We start from the raw sequence: 19,301 nt of genomic DNA, 5'->3' as shown, positions 1-19,301 counted from the left end.
AGTGTGATTTGGCGGGTCACGGCCAGGTGTGTGTAGAAATGGTCAATGTGTGCATATACTCCTTGGACTGGGCAAGTAAATTGAGACATCTAAAACCTTAAGACCAATTGTCTAAAATATGGCATCTCTACTATTAGCTACTGAATTCTTCCACTTGCAGTCTCTAAAACACACTTGTAGTTAAACCATAATGGTATCTTTAGGTCTCTAGAAAGGTTATGGGGTTTCTCTCTCTAATCACTATAAAACATGTTATAAATGTAAAATGTTTCCACTTCTTTAGTACTCACTGTGCTCTATAATATAGCACTAAAAACCTTTAACAAAATAAATAAATTTAATTAGAAGTCACAGTGTTCTAGGAGTGAGTGAACAGTATAATAGATTAAGCATAGATCTATTAAACATCCAGCTGTGTCCTGAGCTTGTGGAAGAAACTAATGAAAGAACAGAGTGGTGTGTGATACAGCAGAGGCATCTAAAATACCCATTCTGATGTGAAGATCTCATTAGCACTGGGGTTCATGTATTAAATTAGGAATAGCATTAATTCTGTATAATAAAAACTGCAGTTAATATGTATTCTTTGCCTTGTCTATTGTTTATGAATAGAAGAAGAGAGGAGAAGGGGTAACTGGATGGGCAGTTTGGGTCAGGTTCTTGAGTGGTGCATCCACTGATGCCTGCAGGAGATGGACAGCTGGGGCCACCTAACAACTGGGCTCTCAGTGACTTGGAGCTGGTGGCCAGGGCAGTGACAGAACACTGAGAGCATGGCCTTTCTTCTCGATGGTGTGTTTGCGAACATCGAACGCAAGCGTTCACTGGGAAAATTTAAGAAACTGGGCTCCTGTTAGGTATTTTGTGTATGTCTGTCTCCAGAATTTCAGAGTTTATTTGTACATTTACAGTGACCAAAAAATGAAGTTCATTAACTTCTAAAAGAAATTAAATGTAGCTCTTATATCTAAATCTGGAAACTGTTGATGAAATTCTGTCACCTTTGAAGAAGCTTTCTAAAAATCTATAGTAGTATGTGTGGTGTGTTATGGGCAATAAAATTAGGCTACAGAGCTAGCCTGATTCACAAAAAGGGGACTTGGTTGTGTTACAAGACAACATATCAGATCTTTTATTCTTATGTATGTGAGAACAATCCCTACACTGACACACTCCCCATTTGGAATGAAAGTATGAGAAAGAATACGGTTGTGTTGTGACTTTTTTGGGCGGAGGGAAGGGGGAGGTGGGTTTTTTTTCCCCTCTGTGTTTTAAACTGTGCCTGGTTATCCTCTGTTATTTTTTCTAGCCAACTTCTATGTTCACTTCTATCAGTGCTGTTCCTGAACCTAAAACTGTCAGTCTGGACTATCTGGGAAAGGAATTCAGCTGCTGGGTGTGTCAGCTGTCACTGGATTGTGAGAAAATTTTTGTTCTAGAAATGTGAAGCAGCCCTCACTTTTACCCTATTTTGCATTTGAGAAAGATAGGGAAAAATTATGGACTTTGATACTTCCATCTCTTTCCCACATTCTTTTTTTTTGGGAGTTTAGAAGGCTGTCTGAAAGATGGCTGTATGTGTAAGTAGTGGGGAACCACAACTTAAGCCACGCTGTCCTGTCAGTGACCTTTGCTCCAATAAGCTGGAACACATTATTTTAAGGAAAGATATAATTTTGTTTCTCTTACTAATTCTAGTGTTGGTCTCCCTGGTAGAAGTTTCTGTGATGTGGGCCAGTGTTTATCCAGAGTGACTCTCAGAAAGGCCCACTCAGAGTAACATTTCCCTGTTGTTACACTGCAAAAGAAGCGTGACCCAGATGACCTGTGCTTTTATTTGGTTTCTTTGATAATGTTGCATGATGTTCAAAAAAGTGCCAAACTGGCAAGATTCAGGAAAATACGTGGCCATTAAAGCGCATATTTTCAATTTTAGGCTTGCTGATGTCTCTCTGCAATCATTAATATCTCTATGGGACCATGCAATGCCCTTCCAGATGATGCTGGACTACTAGGTTTTAGAAACAAATTACCATTACTTTCTGGAATTCATCTGCTGTATTTTTATGCCATTTTTAAGTCATTTAAGTGGAACTAGGTTCAGTACTTCAGAAAACCAAACTGTTCCACTATGGTCAATAAAGATATGCTGGTTTACAATATATTAGTATCTAATTGTGGGGGTTTTTTTTATACTTTTGTTGCTTATGCTGGCATAGACAAGGAGTAACTGCAATTTAGAACCAAATTACAAATGATAGGTCTGATAGCGGTATTGACCCCCTTCTCGTTGCCTCTCTGCTAATAGCCACTCCCTACCCAATAAAGAAAATTCAGGCTGAATTAAGCCATGCATTTCAGCTTAGTGGTAGGTCTTGGGGGTTAGGAACACACCATGTTGTTTTCGATAGGAAATATTTCATCCTAATGTCATGCATTATCTAGACCAAGGATGTCTGTGATTTGTTGCACCTGTACTGCTATATACATATAGGCTAAATGTTACAACAGTGTAAAAACCTACATTCTCTCATAGGCAGTCCACTAATCATGAAGATGATTTGGAGAAGGAAATTTAGCTATGAAGCTAGTTGGTATGACAAAGAATGATTTAAAAAATGCTGCTATGAGACTGAAAGTTAAGCTTCATTTATACTACAAAAGTGACAGGTATTTGGGAAGAGACAAAAAAAATCCTTTCTGTGCTTGGAACAATGTAAGCTGACATAAAAGGGGCTTGTGCTTTACAAGAGAATAAGAAGCCAGATTCCTTTAGTGCCTAAAGTTGTTGCTAAGAGATGAGCTGAATTATATTTTTAAAAAAAGAGAGCACGCGAGTGCACAAGACTAAAGAAGGAATTGTTACTCTCTGACTCAAGAATGTACTGATGTCTTCTTTAGGAGGAAAAAAAAGAAAAAGAAAAATATTTTCTTTGTGCACTCACTACTCCTTCTAGAACTTCTTGTTTGTGAAATATTTTCTTGAAACGTTTTCTTGCTTGGGCACAAGGGTTGCAGACTGGTACATTCCATTCCTAACCTCCCGAACTCCTCAGTCTCATGAGTATACATTTTTCTATGTACTGAACAAGTCCCTGTACACAAACAAGCCTCAAAAGAGCAGTACATAAATGTAGGCCCTTATCTTTCCCGTCCTCCCTTGCCTGCCTCGTGTTCAGCCAACATGGCAAATACGTTTTTGTTTTTCCCCTGCAACCAGCACAGAAAGATACTCTGTGTTTGCTTTCTCCCCCACCCCTCCTTTTCTTTTCCTCTCTGGAAGGTTCCTGTGATCTTTAGCTTAACGTCCACAGAGGCAGGAATGCCTTCTAAGCATTGTGCTCAGATGTACTAATCCAAAAATTTGGATGAGTACTGCAATTTACAGATACGTCATTCTGAAACTAAGGTAACCTCCGCTAACACTACCAATAGCTTCTTTTAGTGCAAATTGACTGGTGATGCCTTTCTTCCTTTCTTAGCATGTGTAGCCAGAGACATGAGGCTGAGAGGTGCTTTATACCTTGCTCTTGAACATACAGTACTGGCTACTCTTCTGACAGGGTATCAGTGCAAATGACTATTGCTCTAATCCTCTGTGGCAACTTCCCTAAAAATAGAAATGAGCATGAAATTAAGTATAAACATGCAACTGAACTGAAATAGAAAACTTGGATTTCAAGATTACTTAAATACAGCTCTGTCTTTACGTTGTTCAGAGCTTATTTATCTACTAATTTTATCATTGATTCTTGCCACTAAATTGGGTGATGTGATTTAACTAAAAGTCTGTGTCCTGCTGTAGAGGAGATGAATTTGGTTTAATGCTGTTTTCTATCTCTTTCTCTGGAGTTCCCTTGATTGCTTCTGTTGTATCTCTCTCAGCTGTCAGCTTGCTGTCTGTTTAAACTGCAGCCTCCCTGGGTGGGGTCCGACACAGCCTGGGGTGCAGTGCTCCTTCCAGGGGCTATGGGATAGCACCACAGAAACCAGCAGCAGTCCAAAATAAGCTGTAGACCCCCTTCAGCAGTGCTCACTTTGTGGAATCATTTTCAGAATAGCTGTGTTATAAATAGATCTTGTGTTATAAGTTACAATAAGGGATGTACATTAGCAGATACCTAAAAAACTTAGCTGTATTCCAGGAATCCAAGCAGCAAGTAAGTGTATTCTAGTATTATGCAAAAGACAAGGAACCAGCTCCTTGAAAGGCTTAACTACAGCAGCCTAAAGCTATTTCACTGGTATACCATACCAGCTCTACCTGCTTTCTTCTGCATCTGTTCTACAATATGTGTTTGGAGGCAGGGAACAGAAATTTAATGTCTAACAATGGCTACCTCCATGTCTTATAAAGGACTTGGTACTAACTGGAATATTAAAACATCCTGGTTTTGCTTTTTTAAAAATCTTCTACTGGTGATTACTGGCAATGCTGCTGCTTATACCCAAGGAATTCACATATGGGGATTCTCTTTTTTGTGGATGGTGATTGTTAAAAATGAGTGGTGTGTATGTGGGAGCTTGGAGGGACACTTTCATGACTGATATGAAACGGCAGTAAAAAGTCCACACAAATTAGATTGATAAACATAAGACATGGCATGGCCCACTACCACAAGCTTTAAGTTCAACATACAAGTTAATAGTGATTGCGACTTCCCATCCCCCTGTTAAGTCTTTACAGAGAGCTGGGATGCTTCTGCCATAGTGGCTGCTTTTTCAGAGCTCAGATGGAATATAGGCTATGTAGTCTCTCTGATCTTTGGCAATGTGTTCAATAATGCCTTTCATTAATGAGTACAAGGGGTCATTTTAAGTGATAAAGTGATCTCTTAATAATATCCTAAGTTCAGAATCTTATTGCATGCCCTGGAGTTATAAGTAGTATTTACTTCAGGGGACTGCACTGAGGATGTTTAATCAGTTGTAAAATCATTTTCAGGCTCAAGAACACATATTATTATAGTGCCAGTCCATTAAAATGACTTGAAAGAGAGAATTTTAATTAAATTAGGGGGTTTTGTTGTTGGTTTTTGGGTGTGGTTTTTTGTGGTTTTGGTTTTTTGGTGGTGGGTTGTGTTGTTCATTTTTTTTTTTTGTTTGGTTCCCCCCCCCCCCTCCCCAATAGCCTAACTAGCATAGAAAATTAAGGAGAAAAAATAATAGTAGAGATTATTTCAGGCCCACTTCCCTAGGTGGGAGCTGGTTAGTAGCTAATCTTGACTGCATTAGAGCTAAAGCAGCTTAGAAGGATTGAAAATTCTGTGGCTAATGCTGCTTTTAATTGGTTCTTAAGGCACCCGTTTGGGTTCAACGTGGCTTTGTCTTTCTAACAAGTGTTCTCATTTGAAAACAGAGTATGCCCATTGAGCAACATCTTCAGTGAATGAATATTACAAGTAAAATAAATGCATCTTAGCCTACTTCATGATCTTGAATCAGATGGAGGTAGAATTTCTTGAGGGGGCAACAATCCAGATACTAATGCAGGTAAACCATGGGAAGAAAAAAAAAAAACCCTTCAGTGCATACTTACATCTGGATAATAGTCCATGGTGGGCACCAGGCGCTCTATCAAGGCCTCCAGTGACCCAGAAACAAGGTTCCCATCCTGATAAACAGGGTCCACACACCTCTCTCCCATATCTGGCTGCACTTGTCCACTACAACTGGAACCAAGCATGCTGGAAAATATCGGCGTCTGGGGCATAGTTTCCTGCAGAAGTGGGAAAAAAGAAAAAAAGGAGTTAAGCTTTCTTTCAGGATGCCTTATGTGTGGGTTTTATAGAGCCATACATTTAACACAATTATACATTTGACTGAACACAGCCTGGGCATTAGTGCTAAATTCTGAACCCAAGCAGTCACATATCTGTAAACTGGTTTTGGGGTTTGAAATGCACTTTAAACTCTGTCACTAAGGCTGTAGATGCAGAAACTGTAAGAATTTTCTTTGCTGTACATGATTTTTTCCTTTCTCCCTGGTTTTCTGCAACTCTTTATGCATAAAACCATACAGGGTTGAAAATGCAAAATGCTTTCTGAATTTCAGAGATACTGGAGTAGTGCCTTACTGAACAAACAAACAAACAATACTGTGCCTTAATGTCCTTCTTTTTGAAGTGAGATCTTTGGCCAAAATGCTTGACTTGTGATGATAAAACCTTCACCACTTCAGTAGTAAGATGTAATCCAGGTCTCGACAGAAATGCATCTTCACCTGTGCATAGATATCACTGGGAACAGTGGGGGCCATCCTGTCTGAACAAAATTGCCACTTTTTCTTTTTTTTGTACACAAAACCATGAACTGGGTGGAACTGAATGCTGCGACATACACTGTAACATACAACTCTAATAACAGTCTCTTTGGAGGTTTTTTGCTTAGGAAACAAACCTGCTGTCGCAATAAAAACCACATGAAGGTTTGAGGTTTCCACCTCCCTCCCCTTGGCCACAACCTATATCATAGCTACCAACTGTGAGTAAACTCTGGGGGTTTTTTGTTTGTTTTTAAACTGGCTACCACTTAAATATATGCGAAGGCTAAACAAAACATCCTGCTACTATATATAAGGGTTGAAAATACTGTTCAGCATCAGTATCAAAACAGTTCCCCCTGGCTGTTGAAATAGTTAACACCGTTTAGAAGGCAAAGTGAAAAGAAGGCAGCATTAACTCTTTAGCTGCTGTCTCGCCCTCTATGAAACAAACATGATAATGTCACACTCTGAAAAGAACTTATGTAGACAAAAGAGATTAGGCTGTTACCAGTACCTTTACAGTGACAGCTGTTTCTAACTGCATTCATGTCTTAGACATAAGTCCTCTCCTTAGCAATTTTTCAAGAACCAGTTTACGAGCTGTGAACCTCAAATGTTGTAAGGGTTTTTCTGTTTGGTTTAGGTAGCACTTGAAACAATTGCAGAGCAAAACTGTACTTTGTATTCATTTAAAGCACATTCATTTAAGGCACGTTCTTCCTCTCAAACTCTCCAAAGTATCCATTCATCCTTACAGCTTGGGATACAAAACATTATTCTGCTTTTAATCTCGGACGAATGCTAGGTGTGTTGGTAAGGAAAAAATACCGGTATTAACAATACTTGTTCATCAAGGTGACAAATTTACATGTCAGGCTGATTAGTAGAACTGTTTTCTGGCTTTAACCAGGGACCTTTAAATACTCATATGTGATATGCATATAAGGGAAGCGTAATTCTCTGTAAGTTAAAACACAGCAGCTGTTTTAATAGCAACCAGGGAGATGACTCTGACAAGTGGAGTTTGGTTTCGTAAGTTCAGGACACAGACTCAAACAAAACAGAAAGTGCGGGATCTAATGGCATAGCAAAAGAAATGAAAATGATGATTCTGCACAAACAGGCTTTAAGGTTACTCAATATTTCGCAGGCTTGTCTGTTAGGCCTGAGCTTTGCAGTACACAACAATCTGACAAGTCACTGGAGCATATGATGAAGAAGCCAGCTTTGCTATGCATACTATGTAACTCACGAGTAATTTGGTTTTTTTCCCTTTTAAGGTTCACAGCCATAGAGCTGAAAGCTACTTCTCAGGCTGGACAGGCTTTCATGGGCACTTCTAGCTAATAAGATGAAGTCGTGCAGGGTTTTAAGGGAAGTTAACCACCAGCTGCGCGTCCACTGAAAAGATGCTTTAGGAGGAAACGTATCCTGTTTTTTCCATCAAGCGTTTTAAACACCTTTAAGCCGTTCATTGTTGCCTAGGTTTTGTTTTTAAACACCCTTTTCGGGAGCCGAGCCCCGGCTCTCCCAGCGGGACCCGCTGCTGCCACCAGCCCCCGGTCCCTGCGGCGCCGGCTCCGGCCCCCCCGGCGCACCCCGGCCTGGTCCCCCCGCGCTGAAGGGCGGCAGGCCCCGCACGGGGGGCAGTAAATACCTCTGTGAGCAGCCGCAGCGCCCCGAGGCCCTGCAGCGCACGCGTTGCTCCGAGGCTCGCAGCGCTCTCCGCGGACGGACACCAGTCCCCGGCTCCGCGGCCGCCGCCCCCGGGCAGCACCTGCCGCCCCCCGGCAGCACCTGCCGCCCCGTCTGCCCTCCCGCTGGCGGTGGCGGTCAGCCATCCCCGGGACCCCGGGCAGTCGCGCCGCGCTCCGCCGCGGGAGATGCTCGCTGGCGTGCCCGGCGGGGCGGATCCAGCAGCGGAGCACCGGATCCAGCAGCGGAGCACCGGCAGCTCCGAGGCGAACCCGTCGCGTCCCTTTGACCTTTATGGGATTTCCCCCGCCCGGGACCACCGAGCCGCCACCCCGGGGCTCTGCCCCGCCGCGCGCTGTCCCCTCGGGGTGTCCGCGGGTGGGCGGTGGGGGGAATCACGGCGGCAGCGACCGACCCGGGGCGCTTACCCTCATTTTCCTGGGCGCCGTGCACATACGCGTGGGCAGGGGCGGCAGCGCCGGCGGCCCCGCTGCTGACAGCTCTGCCGCGCGGCCCGGCCCCGCGCCCGTGACGTCAGCGCCCAGCGCGGCGCCCTGTTGGCTGAGCGCGAGCGTGGCCGGTTCAAACGGAGCCGGGGCAACGGCGGGGGCGCGAGCGTCACCGCCCGCCTCCCGGCCGGGCCCGGGCTGGCCGCTGGCGTTTGTCCCAAAGGTACTTGCTTTGGAACATCCGAGTTTTTGGAGGCGCTGGTTTTTGCTTTTTTTAGTGGTTTTGGGGGTTTTTTGTGTGGTTTTTTTTTTTAATTATTTTTAATGTGTGTGTGTTTGTTTGTTTTCTCTGTCTGCTTGGATTTGAGTTGTGGTGGGGTGTGCGTTGGTGGGTTTTTTGTCCGTTTTTGGTTGTTTGTTTGTTTTTGGTTTTTTTGTTTGTTTGGTTGGTTTGGGTTTTGTTTGGGTTTTGTTTGTTTTGTTTTGTTTTCCAGAAAAAGCTCTCAAGCCAGTAGGCCACTTGTTCTTTACACCGCCAGTGCTGCGTGCGGAGCTGGAAGCTCCTCGCCCAGGTCTGCTTCCCCGCCCGCGCTGGGGACACCTCCCGCAGGGAGCGAGTGGGGGGCTGCGGGCCCCCCAGCGCTGCGCGGCGGAGCGCGGGACGGGGCAGCTGGCGCGTCCGGCCTGCGAGGGCCACGGTCCTCGCGTGGCGCAGCCTCGTGTGAGGCAGCACGGGAGACGTGGCCCGAGACACTTGGGACATGATTCTCCCTGTTAAGCTGTTTACACCAGCACACGCGGTAGCACCCGCTGTAATTACTGCAGCGCTGAGGGATGCTGCTCAACCCTCCCTGCTAATAACTGGTTTTATTCTTTCTGCTGGGGTTGTTTCTCTTCTCCAACTGCTTGATGCAGCCATCTGACAGCTCTGGGCTGGTCACAGACTGTAAAGCTGAGGCTGGACCAGCTTCTGTTGTTGCACACGTAGGGTTGGGTGCGTATCTAGAATCTGACCTGCCATGGAAATGCTCAGTGGGTGCATCGAGCCACCCCACAAACTCCCACACCAATGGTCAGGAGCAGCTGAGGGTTACCATTTTCTCCCACATAAACAAATTTTTCCCATCCTGTTTCATCCTGTTTCACTTTTATTGGGATGTTTTAGTATTTGCTCCATTGTCTCCAGATATTTGTTAATTTCATTTTTTATTATTAAACTTACTTAATGGCTCTGTTTGAATATGTAACAGAAGGCTTCGCTGGTTTCCATGGTGATTAATGTGGGAAAAGCCTTTTTGGAAGTAAGCACACTAATCTAGGTAGGTGGGCAGAGCAAATGAATTTGGGAATATGCACATACTCAAGAACATAAGGAATGTATTAATATTCATGTTTGCTGACCATTTGTGGACAAGCACTGTCATCCATCCTAAACACGCAATCATTTTAAAAAGATTTGTAGCTACTCATCTTTACTCCTTGCCTACTAAATTCCTTCTTGGTTTCTAAATGTTAACAGATCGGCTACAGAGTTATTTTCCTTATTTAAAATTAGCTTTTTCTTTTAAATGACAACCTGAAAAGCCAGTCCTTTTCCTCCCTGCCAAGGCTGCTTTGTTCTTGGTATCACTTCCATATCTTAGCTGTAGCCCACAATGGTTAGAGCAGGCAGGTGCTGTGGCAGTTCTGACACCTCTTTACTTTGAGGCTTTCCCCAGTTACACTGCCAGGCAACGTGAGCTTCGAATTCAGTGGTCTGACTTGCTGCAAGGCCACATTAGGATGTTGTTAGTGTACAACACTAGAGGAGGGCAAGGGACAAGTTTTGTCAAGTCTTATTCAAACATCTTTAAGACCTTTATAAAAGGTTATCAAAAGCAGGAGGCAGGAATTCACATGTTAACACTGTAAGATAAATATAATATTTCTTTCTGAAGGCTATGAACACCTTTTAATAATTTATCTAATATTTACAGCTAAGAACACCACCAGCAAACCTGCAAATAAGTATGCGTGAAAATCAAGTATGAGAACTTATTCTGTTGCTGTGCTAATCTGTTTTTCCACGTTATTCAAACATTTGCTGAGACTTGTAGAAATATGTCCATAAATCTTAGCACAACATATACAGTTAATTGAGCTCTATTCACAGATTCAATTTGTTATAAAAACAATCCCTGATCTTTTTGTTTGGTTGGGCTTGCTTGTTTCTTTTTGTTTGGTTGGTTGGTTTTTTGTTTTTTTTGACGCCAGAAACTAGGTCTATCCTGTTATTTGAACTAAGAAATATGGGAATTTTAGGAACATTCTGATAGAATTAAGGGAAACTCTGCTAGCTAGGCAAGCTCTCTCTTCTCTGAGAGTTGTCTGTCTGTATTCTGGTCTATAGGCAAAGATTTGTTACATCACCACACAGTCAGTACTGCGAAGAGCACGTAGGGTTTCTGCTGGGGTTTGGAATAGCTGATGGACTGTAATTCTTCCTCAGAGTACAGATTGCATAGGAGCTGATTCTTGCCATGGTTGGGTAAAATCCAAAGTACTATACGTAGAGACAAATGGCCGAGACTTACCCTGTTCTCTAGAGTGCCTTATGTTGTGCTTATTGGCACCACATCAAGGTGTTTTTCCATGTTCCTCTATTCTGCAGTCCAGCAGATTCTGTCTAGGAGTTTTTTGGTGTGTCTGTATAGATATATGGGTGTGTGTATGTGTGCGTATATTTCTTGTTTATATACGTACGTGTGTATGTGTATAAATGCTGGGGTGGGTGTGTGTTCAGGGAAATGAATTTTTTTCCTTTTCTAGCATCCATGATGCTTAATTTTGGGGGCACTGTATTGTGTAGTCTTGCAATATTGTTGGAAGGGTAGTTTTTCTAAATCAGAGAAGCTGAAGACATAAACTCAGCTCATGTAGCATGTAACAGATGAATCATATTATCCTTTTATTTCCATTTCTCTTTCTGTAAAGCGTGGATGATGACCTTTAGCTATCTGTATTCTGAATGTTGAAATCTGTCGATACAGAAACTCTCTGAAGTCTAATTGTTTTTACAGTTATGTAAGTTCTGTTCCTCAACAAATTGCCTGCATTTTGAAGATGTTTTCATTAGGCATTGCCACATGATACTGGTGGGTGGACCCTAGAGCAAGTTTAATCGGCAGAGCCTGTACTCATTCTGTATTTCACTTTTGCAGCAACACTGCTGTCGATCCAGCTGGTCAGAGGAGTATCTCGCTGCAGAGTGAGGCAGCAGCAGTCGTGCCATGACTGTCTCAACCTTGAAGTTTGCTTCAGCCTCTCTTACAGTGTCTAGTATCAGTTTAACGTGTTCTCTTATCTTGTGATTAATGAACTGGATTGGCCTTTGCAGCATTTGGGTTCTATTCCTGCTTGTGCTACAGATTGCTGGACAAATTGTAGAATCTCACTGTCCCTTGGTATTCATCTGTGAGATGTTGATAAGGATGTTTTCACAATGTTGCACTTCCTTTGTATGTTTTTATATTTGGACAGTAAGCTTTTGCATACAATTTCCTAGTACATTTACATCTCCTCTTAAGTGGAAAGTTGGTGAGCAATAGCTTTGTAAAATTAAGGAATGTTAGCAAAGAAAAATGGGTGAAAGTGGAGCAGAGATTGATTTGAGAGTAAAGATTATAAAGTTAGGTGTGAGATTCATAGAAGAATAAACTTGAGTTTTTTCCACTGGTGTTAGAAAACAGCATTTTAGTAACAACTTACTCAAATGTGCCTATGTGTATATTTAAAACATAACTATACTTAAGAAAAGCAAGTTATTACTAATGTCATTAATGCTGATCTGAGATTATAATCTCAAGTATGAAAAGACTCTTCTAGAAATGTTGTCTTTAGAGCTTTTATTGTCAAGCTACTGAAGTAACTTGTTGGTCACCTTCCACGCAGATCTGGTTATTATTAACATTTGATTTCATTTAACGGGGTATGTCAGCATGATTTAAAGCCCCGACATCTGCAGTGAAGGAGGCAAATAGGGACAAAAACAGAGGAGTCAGCATGAAAAAAGGACTTAATTGTGTATGGCATTCTTCATAGCATCGATTAAATAACAAAATGGGATAAAGTCTTCATCTGTCCATTCCCACCCTTTTATGTATACGGTAGGATTAATATAGCATATCGCTTGGTCTTTGAAGCATAACTGAGTTTAGCACTCAGCCTTATTTCTTACTCTGAGGTTGACAACTGTTACCCAGAGATCTACGGGCCTTGAAAGTGACCAGGGTATAGAGGGTCACTGTTATATTCTCTTCCAGCAGTACATTATACCCACAGAGCAGTATGTTTCCACAAGCTGGTTTGTATGACCTTCACCTTTAAAAATATAGTTATAACAGTGTATTCTGGTGTTTTGGAAGGGTTTGTAGCCTAATATTGTCATTTGGAACATGAAAAAGAACAGTGAATTAAAAATTCACACTATATTAATGTTTTTTATTGTTTATGGCCTTGGTTATAGATTGAACCATTGTATCTGCACCTGAAATAAGGATTTTGTCCAGAAACTGCCATTGTACCCCACAAGCAGGAACAACAGTGACCTCAGATGGGACTTTTGCATGGACACGAGCTAGTATGGACCATTTGTAAGAATTTATAATTTAAGGAGTAGAATGTAAGTAGAGTTTCAAGCCTCAGGTGAATATCTCTAGGGAACATTAGGGTTTTGGCCTTATTTGTAGGAGCATACATATGTTCAAGATTTCCTTGTTGCATACAAATTTTAAGATTTGAAAGCTGTTCTCAAACCACTTTGATATTAATTTGAAGATTTCTAAATTTCAGAGATTCATGCTGCAGAATAACTTGACGGCACATTAATAACTTGGTAGCAGATGGGAGTGGGAGAAAAGAGTTTCGAATCGTGGTTTTGAACTGAGCAAATCTTTTTAAATGTGAGACTTGAAGTGGGGTCGAACACTCTAACCATCAATCTGTGCTTATTATTGACTGTGCCTTTGTCTCTCTTTCTGACCTGGGACATGATGAATCTTTCCACATAACAGTTTTGTCAAAGCCAATGAATGTAGCTCGAAAATGGTATTTTCAATTTAAAAACTGTTTTGCTGAAGACATCTTGACCAGCTCTATTCCTGAGATATCCAGCAATTTTCAGAGCAAACCACACTGAAACAACTTAAGATGTGGTTCATTGCTATGTCTGTTTTCAGTTTTACCTGAAAGGGAAAACTAGTTGTGAAAATTTGGTTACATATCTGTGGAGTAGACTATGTTTTCACTGGCATAAGGTCAGCCCTGTGACACCATTGAGAATAACTGCTTAGCAGTGTGAAACTAATTTTTCACTGATGCTGAGTATTCTAACTCCCGCTTGGATTGAAAGGAAAGCTCTTCCCCAGGATTTAGAGAGGACATGATGCTAATCCCCAGTTTTTTGTGCCTCTGACAAAATAGGAGATTTAACATAATCTGGCACAAACTGCCTATGATACTGGTCTGTGGCTGTTAATTAGCGACTGAGATTTTAATGGTTATTTTGGCACAGCTACCTGAAGAAGTTCACTAGTAGGTAGTTTGGTTCTTGATTTTCACAGATGCTTGGGTCATAGAATTCTGTGGTTTTTAGGTTTTATCTTGCCTGCTGATTGAGATTAAGGTACATGTGGTTGGAAAACAACACTGTAATTTATCATGGATGTCCTTGTTATATTCTTGATCAGTGTGGATGAATCAGCTTTGGTAAAAAAAGGGGGGGGCGGGCCGCAAATGAAAAGGGGCGATACTCTTCTTTCAAATCAATGATGTAGCAAGAGTAATATCTTACAGGGGTCTGAGGATCTCAGGTCATTTAAAAGCATAGGACAGCTGGTTAGAGAGTGAGTGAAAGGAAGAGATCTCAGGAAAAGATAGTTGGTTTAGCCTGCTCTGCCTAAAGGAGCTGCTTCAACTTGTCATGCATAAATGACAATTTAGGCAATCAGGGTGTAGTTGAACAGCTGCTTCTACTATAGTTGTAGATTTGTTCCATTCTTATTCATATTATAGGTTTCCTGGAGATTATGGAATCTGTTCATTTTTTCTCATGTTGTTTTCCAAGAAAGGGCAAAAAAACCCATTAAAAAAGCCAGTTTAAATGTTTGTGATTCAGCCTGATTTTGACTATAACACGGAAGAACAGAGTTATGTTAATGTAATATGGACTCTTTATTACTTTTATTTTAGGGTCTTTTTAAGCTGAATATTTGAAAGCAACTCATATTCTGTTTTAAATTGGGTTCAAGCTTGGGTTCAAGATGAAGGACTTCTGGTCTTATCCTAGCTAGTGTGTCCTTCACTTGCATATTCATGCTTGCTGTGACACCAGCTATTCCAAGAATGTGCCACCATGCAGAAAGTGGAAATCAATTATGCCAAGAAGAGAGCATGTACATACATCAGCAATTCAGTGCTCAGGGGAAGAAAAATCTGCATGTGTGCTGATGTCAATCTTCTTGATAGGGTATTTTTATAAATGCACGTGGGTTGCTATTTCTTTTAACCATCTCAACAAAAGAGAAGTTTATTTTTAGCGTTATAAGCTTTAGGGCATCACAATTAGCAGATCAAAATTGCCAGCCTGACTAGTCAACCTTCTGTTTGCTTTAGCAGAACCTACGACAGCAACATTGTTAGCATTCCCACAGGTATTTTGGAAGATTCATTAAGGTCAGTGATGGGATTAGTTTATTTTTTTTCCTGTTTTCAATCTCTTTGGTTTTATAAATTGTATTTTACAGCTGGTGGTGAGAAATGCTGGGCTGATGAGCTCATTTGTAGTAACTCACAGCTGTATTAGTACACAAAAACAATTTCTGTTAAACAAGTGATGTATCTGTTTTACCTGAATTACTGCAAGTAATTCAGTTTCTATACACATTTATTGCTTGGATACTTTTTGCTGATACAACCAAGAAGTTCAGCAGCAATTATTAGGGAAGCTTAAGAGTGGGCTAAAATCTGCTCAGTTTACAGGGCAGTTAACAGACTTTGGTTTAATTCTAATGACTTTATTTGGAATAGAATCCAGGTACGATAGTCTTAACAATATCTTGAGCAAAAGATATGGAGAAGTATTGATAAATTCAAGGTAAACATGGTCTAGTTTTAGCAAGAATTTGTCACCAAATTATGTATTAAAAAAATTATTTTTAAGAAAGCATTTTGATTAATAACAAGAGCTAGTGAACAGATGGATGAGCCCCCAAGCCTGCTTAGAAATGTGCGTGTAGATGAGCCTATCAGCTACAGTGTGTTTCAGCATAGTTTGAGCTATGTAGGAAGGACTTGCACTATCATATCATAAACACAGTGAAGAAACAAATGTGTATTGAGTTGATGCTAAGTAGTACAGAATATAGGATATTGTCTCATATATATTATTTATCCTATATATCCTAGGACACAGCCTCAGACTATGCAAGCATAAACTATTGAACATGAAACACTAAAATATGATGACCCTATATGGTCAGATTTGCACTGGATTAAGCTGAGGACTAATCTGCAGGTGAACACACCCTGCTGTATTTGCATAAATATTGAAAGTAAAAAAAAAAAAATCAGTGAACTACCTGTATGCTAGTGAAATTAATTGAACAATTAGTCAAAGAATTCACATGACTGAGCTACTTTGGCCCAACCCTTTATGTGCCTTGAACCCATTTGGCTTTGCCATTTAGGACTGGCACTCATCTGGGAGCTAGCTATATCATAGGATACCGAGTTTCAGTAATATACTTTTGAATATATATTTTTTGAACACTTAGTTGTTTTGATGTCATTAGGATAATAATTATTGAATTTGTTACCCTTTTCTCTGCCTTTTTCAAGTTCATTGTGCTAATATTAAAGATCATTTAGGGAGGCTGGTTTATTATTTTACTTAAATGTTACAATTTAAATTCTTCCCCCCTTCTCACCAAAAGAAGCAGCAAACAGTTTAAAACAAATATGGTGAATTCAAAAACCCTGTATGTTATGATGTATCTGGCTTTTAACTTTACTGCTGATGTGTGCCTCGCTCCAGTGGCACGAAACAGATGTCAGGTCGGCTAGAAACTTCTGAGGGGATTCCCCAGGCATGAACCTGTGGGAAACTTAAAGCTGATATTATTTCCCCAGGGGAAGCTTGTTCCTTCTGGTACTCACTTGTATTCCTCATTAGACTTGGTTCTTGTGTCTGCAAAAGCTGTGCATACAATGAGCAGAGCCTGTTTTGCTCTTAGTCTGGGTTTGGAGATGTTTATTAATACTTATCTGTGTTTGCTGCTTTTTTTTTTTTAATTGCTATTGTCATTTGTGCGGGGATGCCAAAGCTCCCTAAAATAAATAGTCGTGTTGGTGAAAGGTTTTTGGATCTAGAGCTCAGAAGTCTGCAATCTTTGCAGAATTCACAGAGTGCTCCTGTGGTTTATGCTATTTTCTGTATATTTCCTGCTCTCCTAACTAAACTATTTTCTCCAGAGATAGACAAGATAGAAATGGGTCCAGGTTGTGGGTATATCTGAGGAAAGAAGCTATAGAAAGATATAAGCTGGGTTTGTGAAATGGATAGCCATCTGTAAGAAATGGCCGCAATAAAAGTAAGTGTAATTGGGAATTATTGAGTGGCATTCAGAAGAGTGGCCTCCCCTTGTTCAAAAAAATATAGTCAACTCTTTTATTTAACTTTCTCTCTGTAGACTTTTGAAACAAACTAGCATGACTATACATGTAAAATGTTGTGTAAAGCTCACACTAGTATGTGTGTATATATGCATGTATTACACAATAACTAAAACATATTGGTTTCCACCCCACCCTCTCCCTCCCTCCTCCCTTCTTTGTGCTCCTGTGTGTCCTGAACTGATAGTTACCTACTGTGTGAGTGCCATTTGAGCTGGGGGTTTGAAAGTAAAAGATTTCCACATCATGGCAGATTTCCTGGGCAGTCTATTCACAATGCCCTTAACTTTCCCAATTATATGAGAGTTTTGATCAGGTCGTACCCTTACATTTCTGTAAGATCTATATGCAGGAAAATAACTTCAAAGTGCCTTGCCTTCAAATGCAGCCATTTAATAGTAATGACTTAACAGTGTTGCAGTAGTGATTGATAATTTGAGACTGTTCACTGAAAATCAGACTCTTTTTCTTGTGTGGGAGACTAATTCCTTATGAGCATTTTATAATTTCCTGTTTTCTCATTAGCAGCTCCCACAGAACACATGCATGGCAAAGATGAGCTAGAAATCCAAATTTACAAGACATCCCACTGGGAGTTAGTTGTGCTATAGATTTAATTAAAAGGAAATCAGGCAGCCTAAACCTGGAGTAAAAAGTACAACTTGGTTCACATGAAGTGTTGTAAATGTCTTAAGTTACTTAAGTAACTGTATTTTTAAAAAAACTATATTTTCAAATTAATTAGTGAAGTCTAGCCTAATTTTAAGCAATGAGATTTAAGAGTGTTTTATTGTGTGTTTCCAACGTAAAAGTTTTCTAGATGTACATAAATCAGGAGAGTGGAGACACTATAGTGTATCATTTCATGTTATTCCAAGAATGATTATGAGCATAATATTAAACATTATAAACAAAATTTTCCCATGATTATACATCAGTCTGCATCACATCACTGAGATAAGTAGGCTGAGGAATTTCTTGTCATAGTCTACTTTGTGCAAGCCTAGTCCGAAAAAGGGGAAAAATCACATTGTTCCTACTTCTGTGTTTCTTATTGAATCAGCTGTATCACTGGCATAAAAATTGGGTGATACAGGAGAAATTTGAGACTGTAGAGCCACTAAAGTGGTGTCATTTTAAATATCTCTGTAGATTGAGCATGTTCCTGCTGTATGACCTTGGCAGATGAAGTTAAAAGCCCACCTCCCACACCTACGTCTATTGAAGTAAAGCGTTTGTTCAAATGGAGTGGTTGGTTCTAGGAAATGGAATTGTAATTTTATAACTAAAGATGAAAGGCCCTGTATATGCTAATGCTTTCTATTGGTAGTTATTTTCTAAAGTAAATAAAAGCCTTCTATTGTATGATATAGAAGATAATAATTCATAACAGCTGGTACATTAACTAACTTATGTAACAGATGTTCTATGAATTTGTTGAAATATGTATTTTTTTGTTTTGTAGTTCTCAGTGAATCTATTAAGTGATAGAATTTTTTGCTGTTGCTAAAGCTTGTTTACTGCTACTAAAAATCTAGAGAATTATTTTATGGATTATTTATTTTATGGATTATTATTTTATGGGTTATTTTATGTAGTCACTTCATTTTTATGGTTTGCAAAATACTAGTGCACTTAAACTGAAGTCAGCGAAGGAAGGCAACAAAGGATTTCAACAAGGGAACCTGTAAATAACAGTACAGGTAACTTAATACATAAACCATGAAAAGTCATCTCTGACCTGTTGTCAGTAACCCTTGTCAAAGCTGTCAGTAACCCTTGTCAAAGCTGTCAGTAACAAGGCTGAGCCTAAGTGCCAGCCATTGCCTAACTGGAAAGGCTTACTTCAGATTGCCCACCATTACAAAGAACTATGATGATACAAGGTGGATAATGGAAGATAGGTTTCTGATAAGAGTGCAAAAAAGCCCTCAAAGTAGGCATACATATCCTCTCTTTCTTACAGTCTGCACTGATCATCTTCTGAGACCCAATCTTTTTCACAGAATTCGCAAAGTAAAGTAGAATTGCAGGAATATAAGGCAATGGCGGAACACTCACTGGACATCTTTGCCTGGAACATAATATAGACATCCAAGCAAGGATAACTTATCCAACTATGGAAGCGTTACTACCTGGAAGTTGTTTATTCCTTAATTAAAATGCTAGATTTTCAGGAAATT

The 19,301-nt window shown here is 40.4% G+C and overlaps 1 protein-coding gene across 1 annotated transcript in view; it reads right to left on the bottom strand.

The window, feature by feature from the left end:
- RASGEF1A (RasGEF domain family member 1A) overlaps positions 1-8,459 on the bottom strand; it is a 28,697-nt gene extending 20,238 nt beyond the window's left edge. The window contains exons 1-2 of the mRNA XM_065639312.1: positions 8,389-8,459; positions 5,540-5,719 (exon numbers count right to left, since the gene is read on the bottom strand). Of these exons, the coding sequence (XP_065495384.1) occupies positions 5,540-5,719; positions 8,389-8,415 (207 nt within the window). The 5' untranslated portion in view covers positions 8,416-8,459. The remainder of the gene's footprint in view (positions 1-5,539; positions 5,720-8,388) is intronic.
- Between the last annotated feature and the right edge of the window lie 10,842 nt (positions 8,460-19,301).

Source organism: Caloenas nicobarica, chromosome 7 (assembly GCF_036013445.1).
Source record: "Caloenas nicobarica isolate bCalNic1 chromosome 7, bCalNic1.hap1, whole genome shotgun sequence".
NCBI classification, from domain to species: domain Eukaryota; kingdom Metazoa; phylum Chordata; class Aves; order Columbiformes; family Columbidae; genus Caloenas; species Caloenas nicobarica.
The sequence above is the reverse complement of the archived record's forward strand: the minus strand, read 5'-3'. Positions and strand labels throughout refer to the sequence as shown.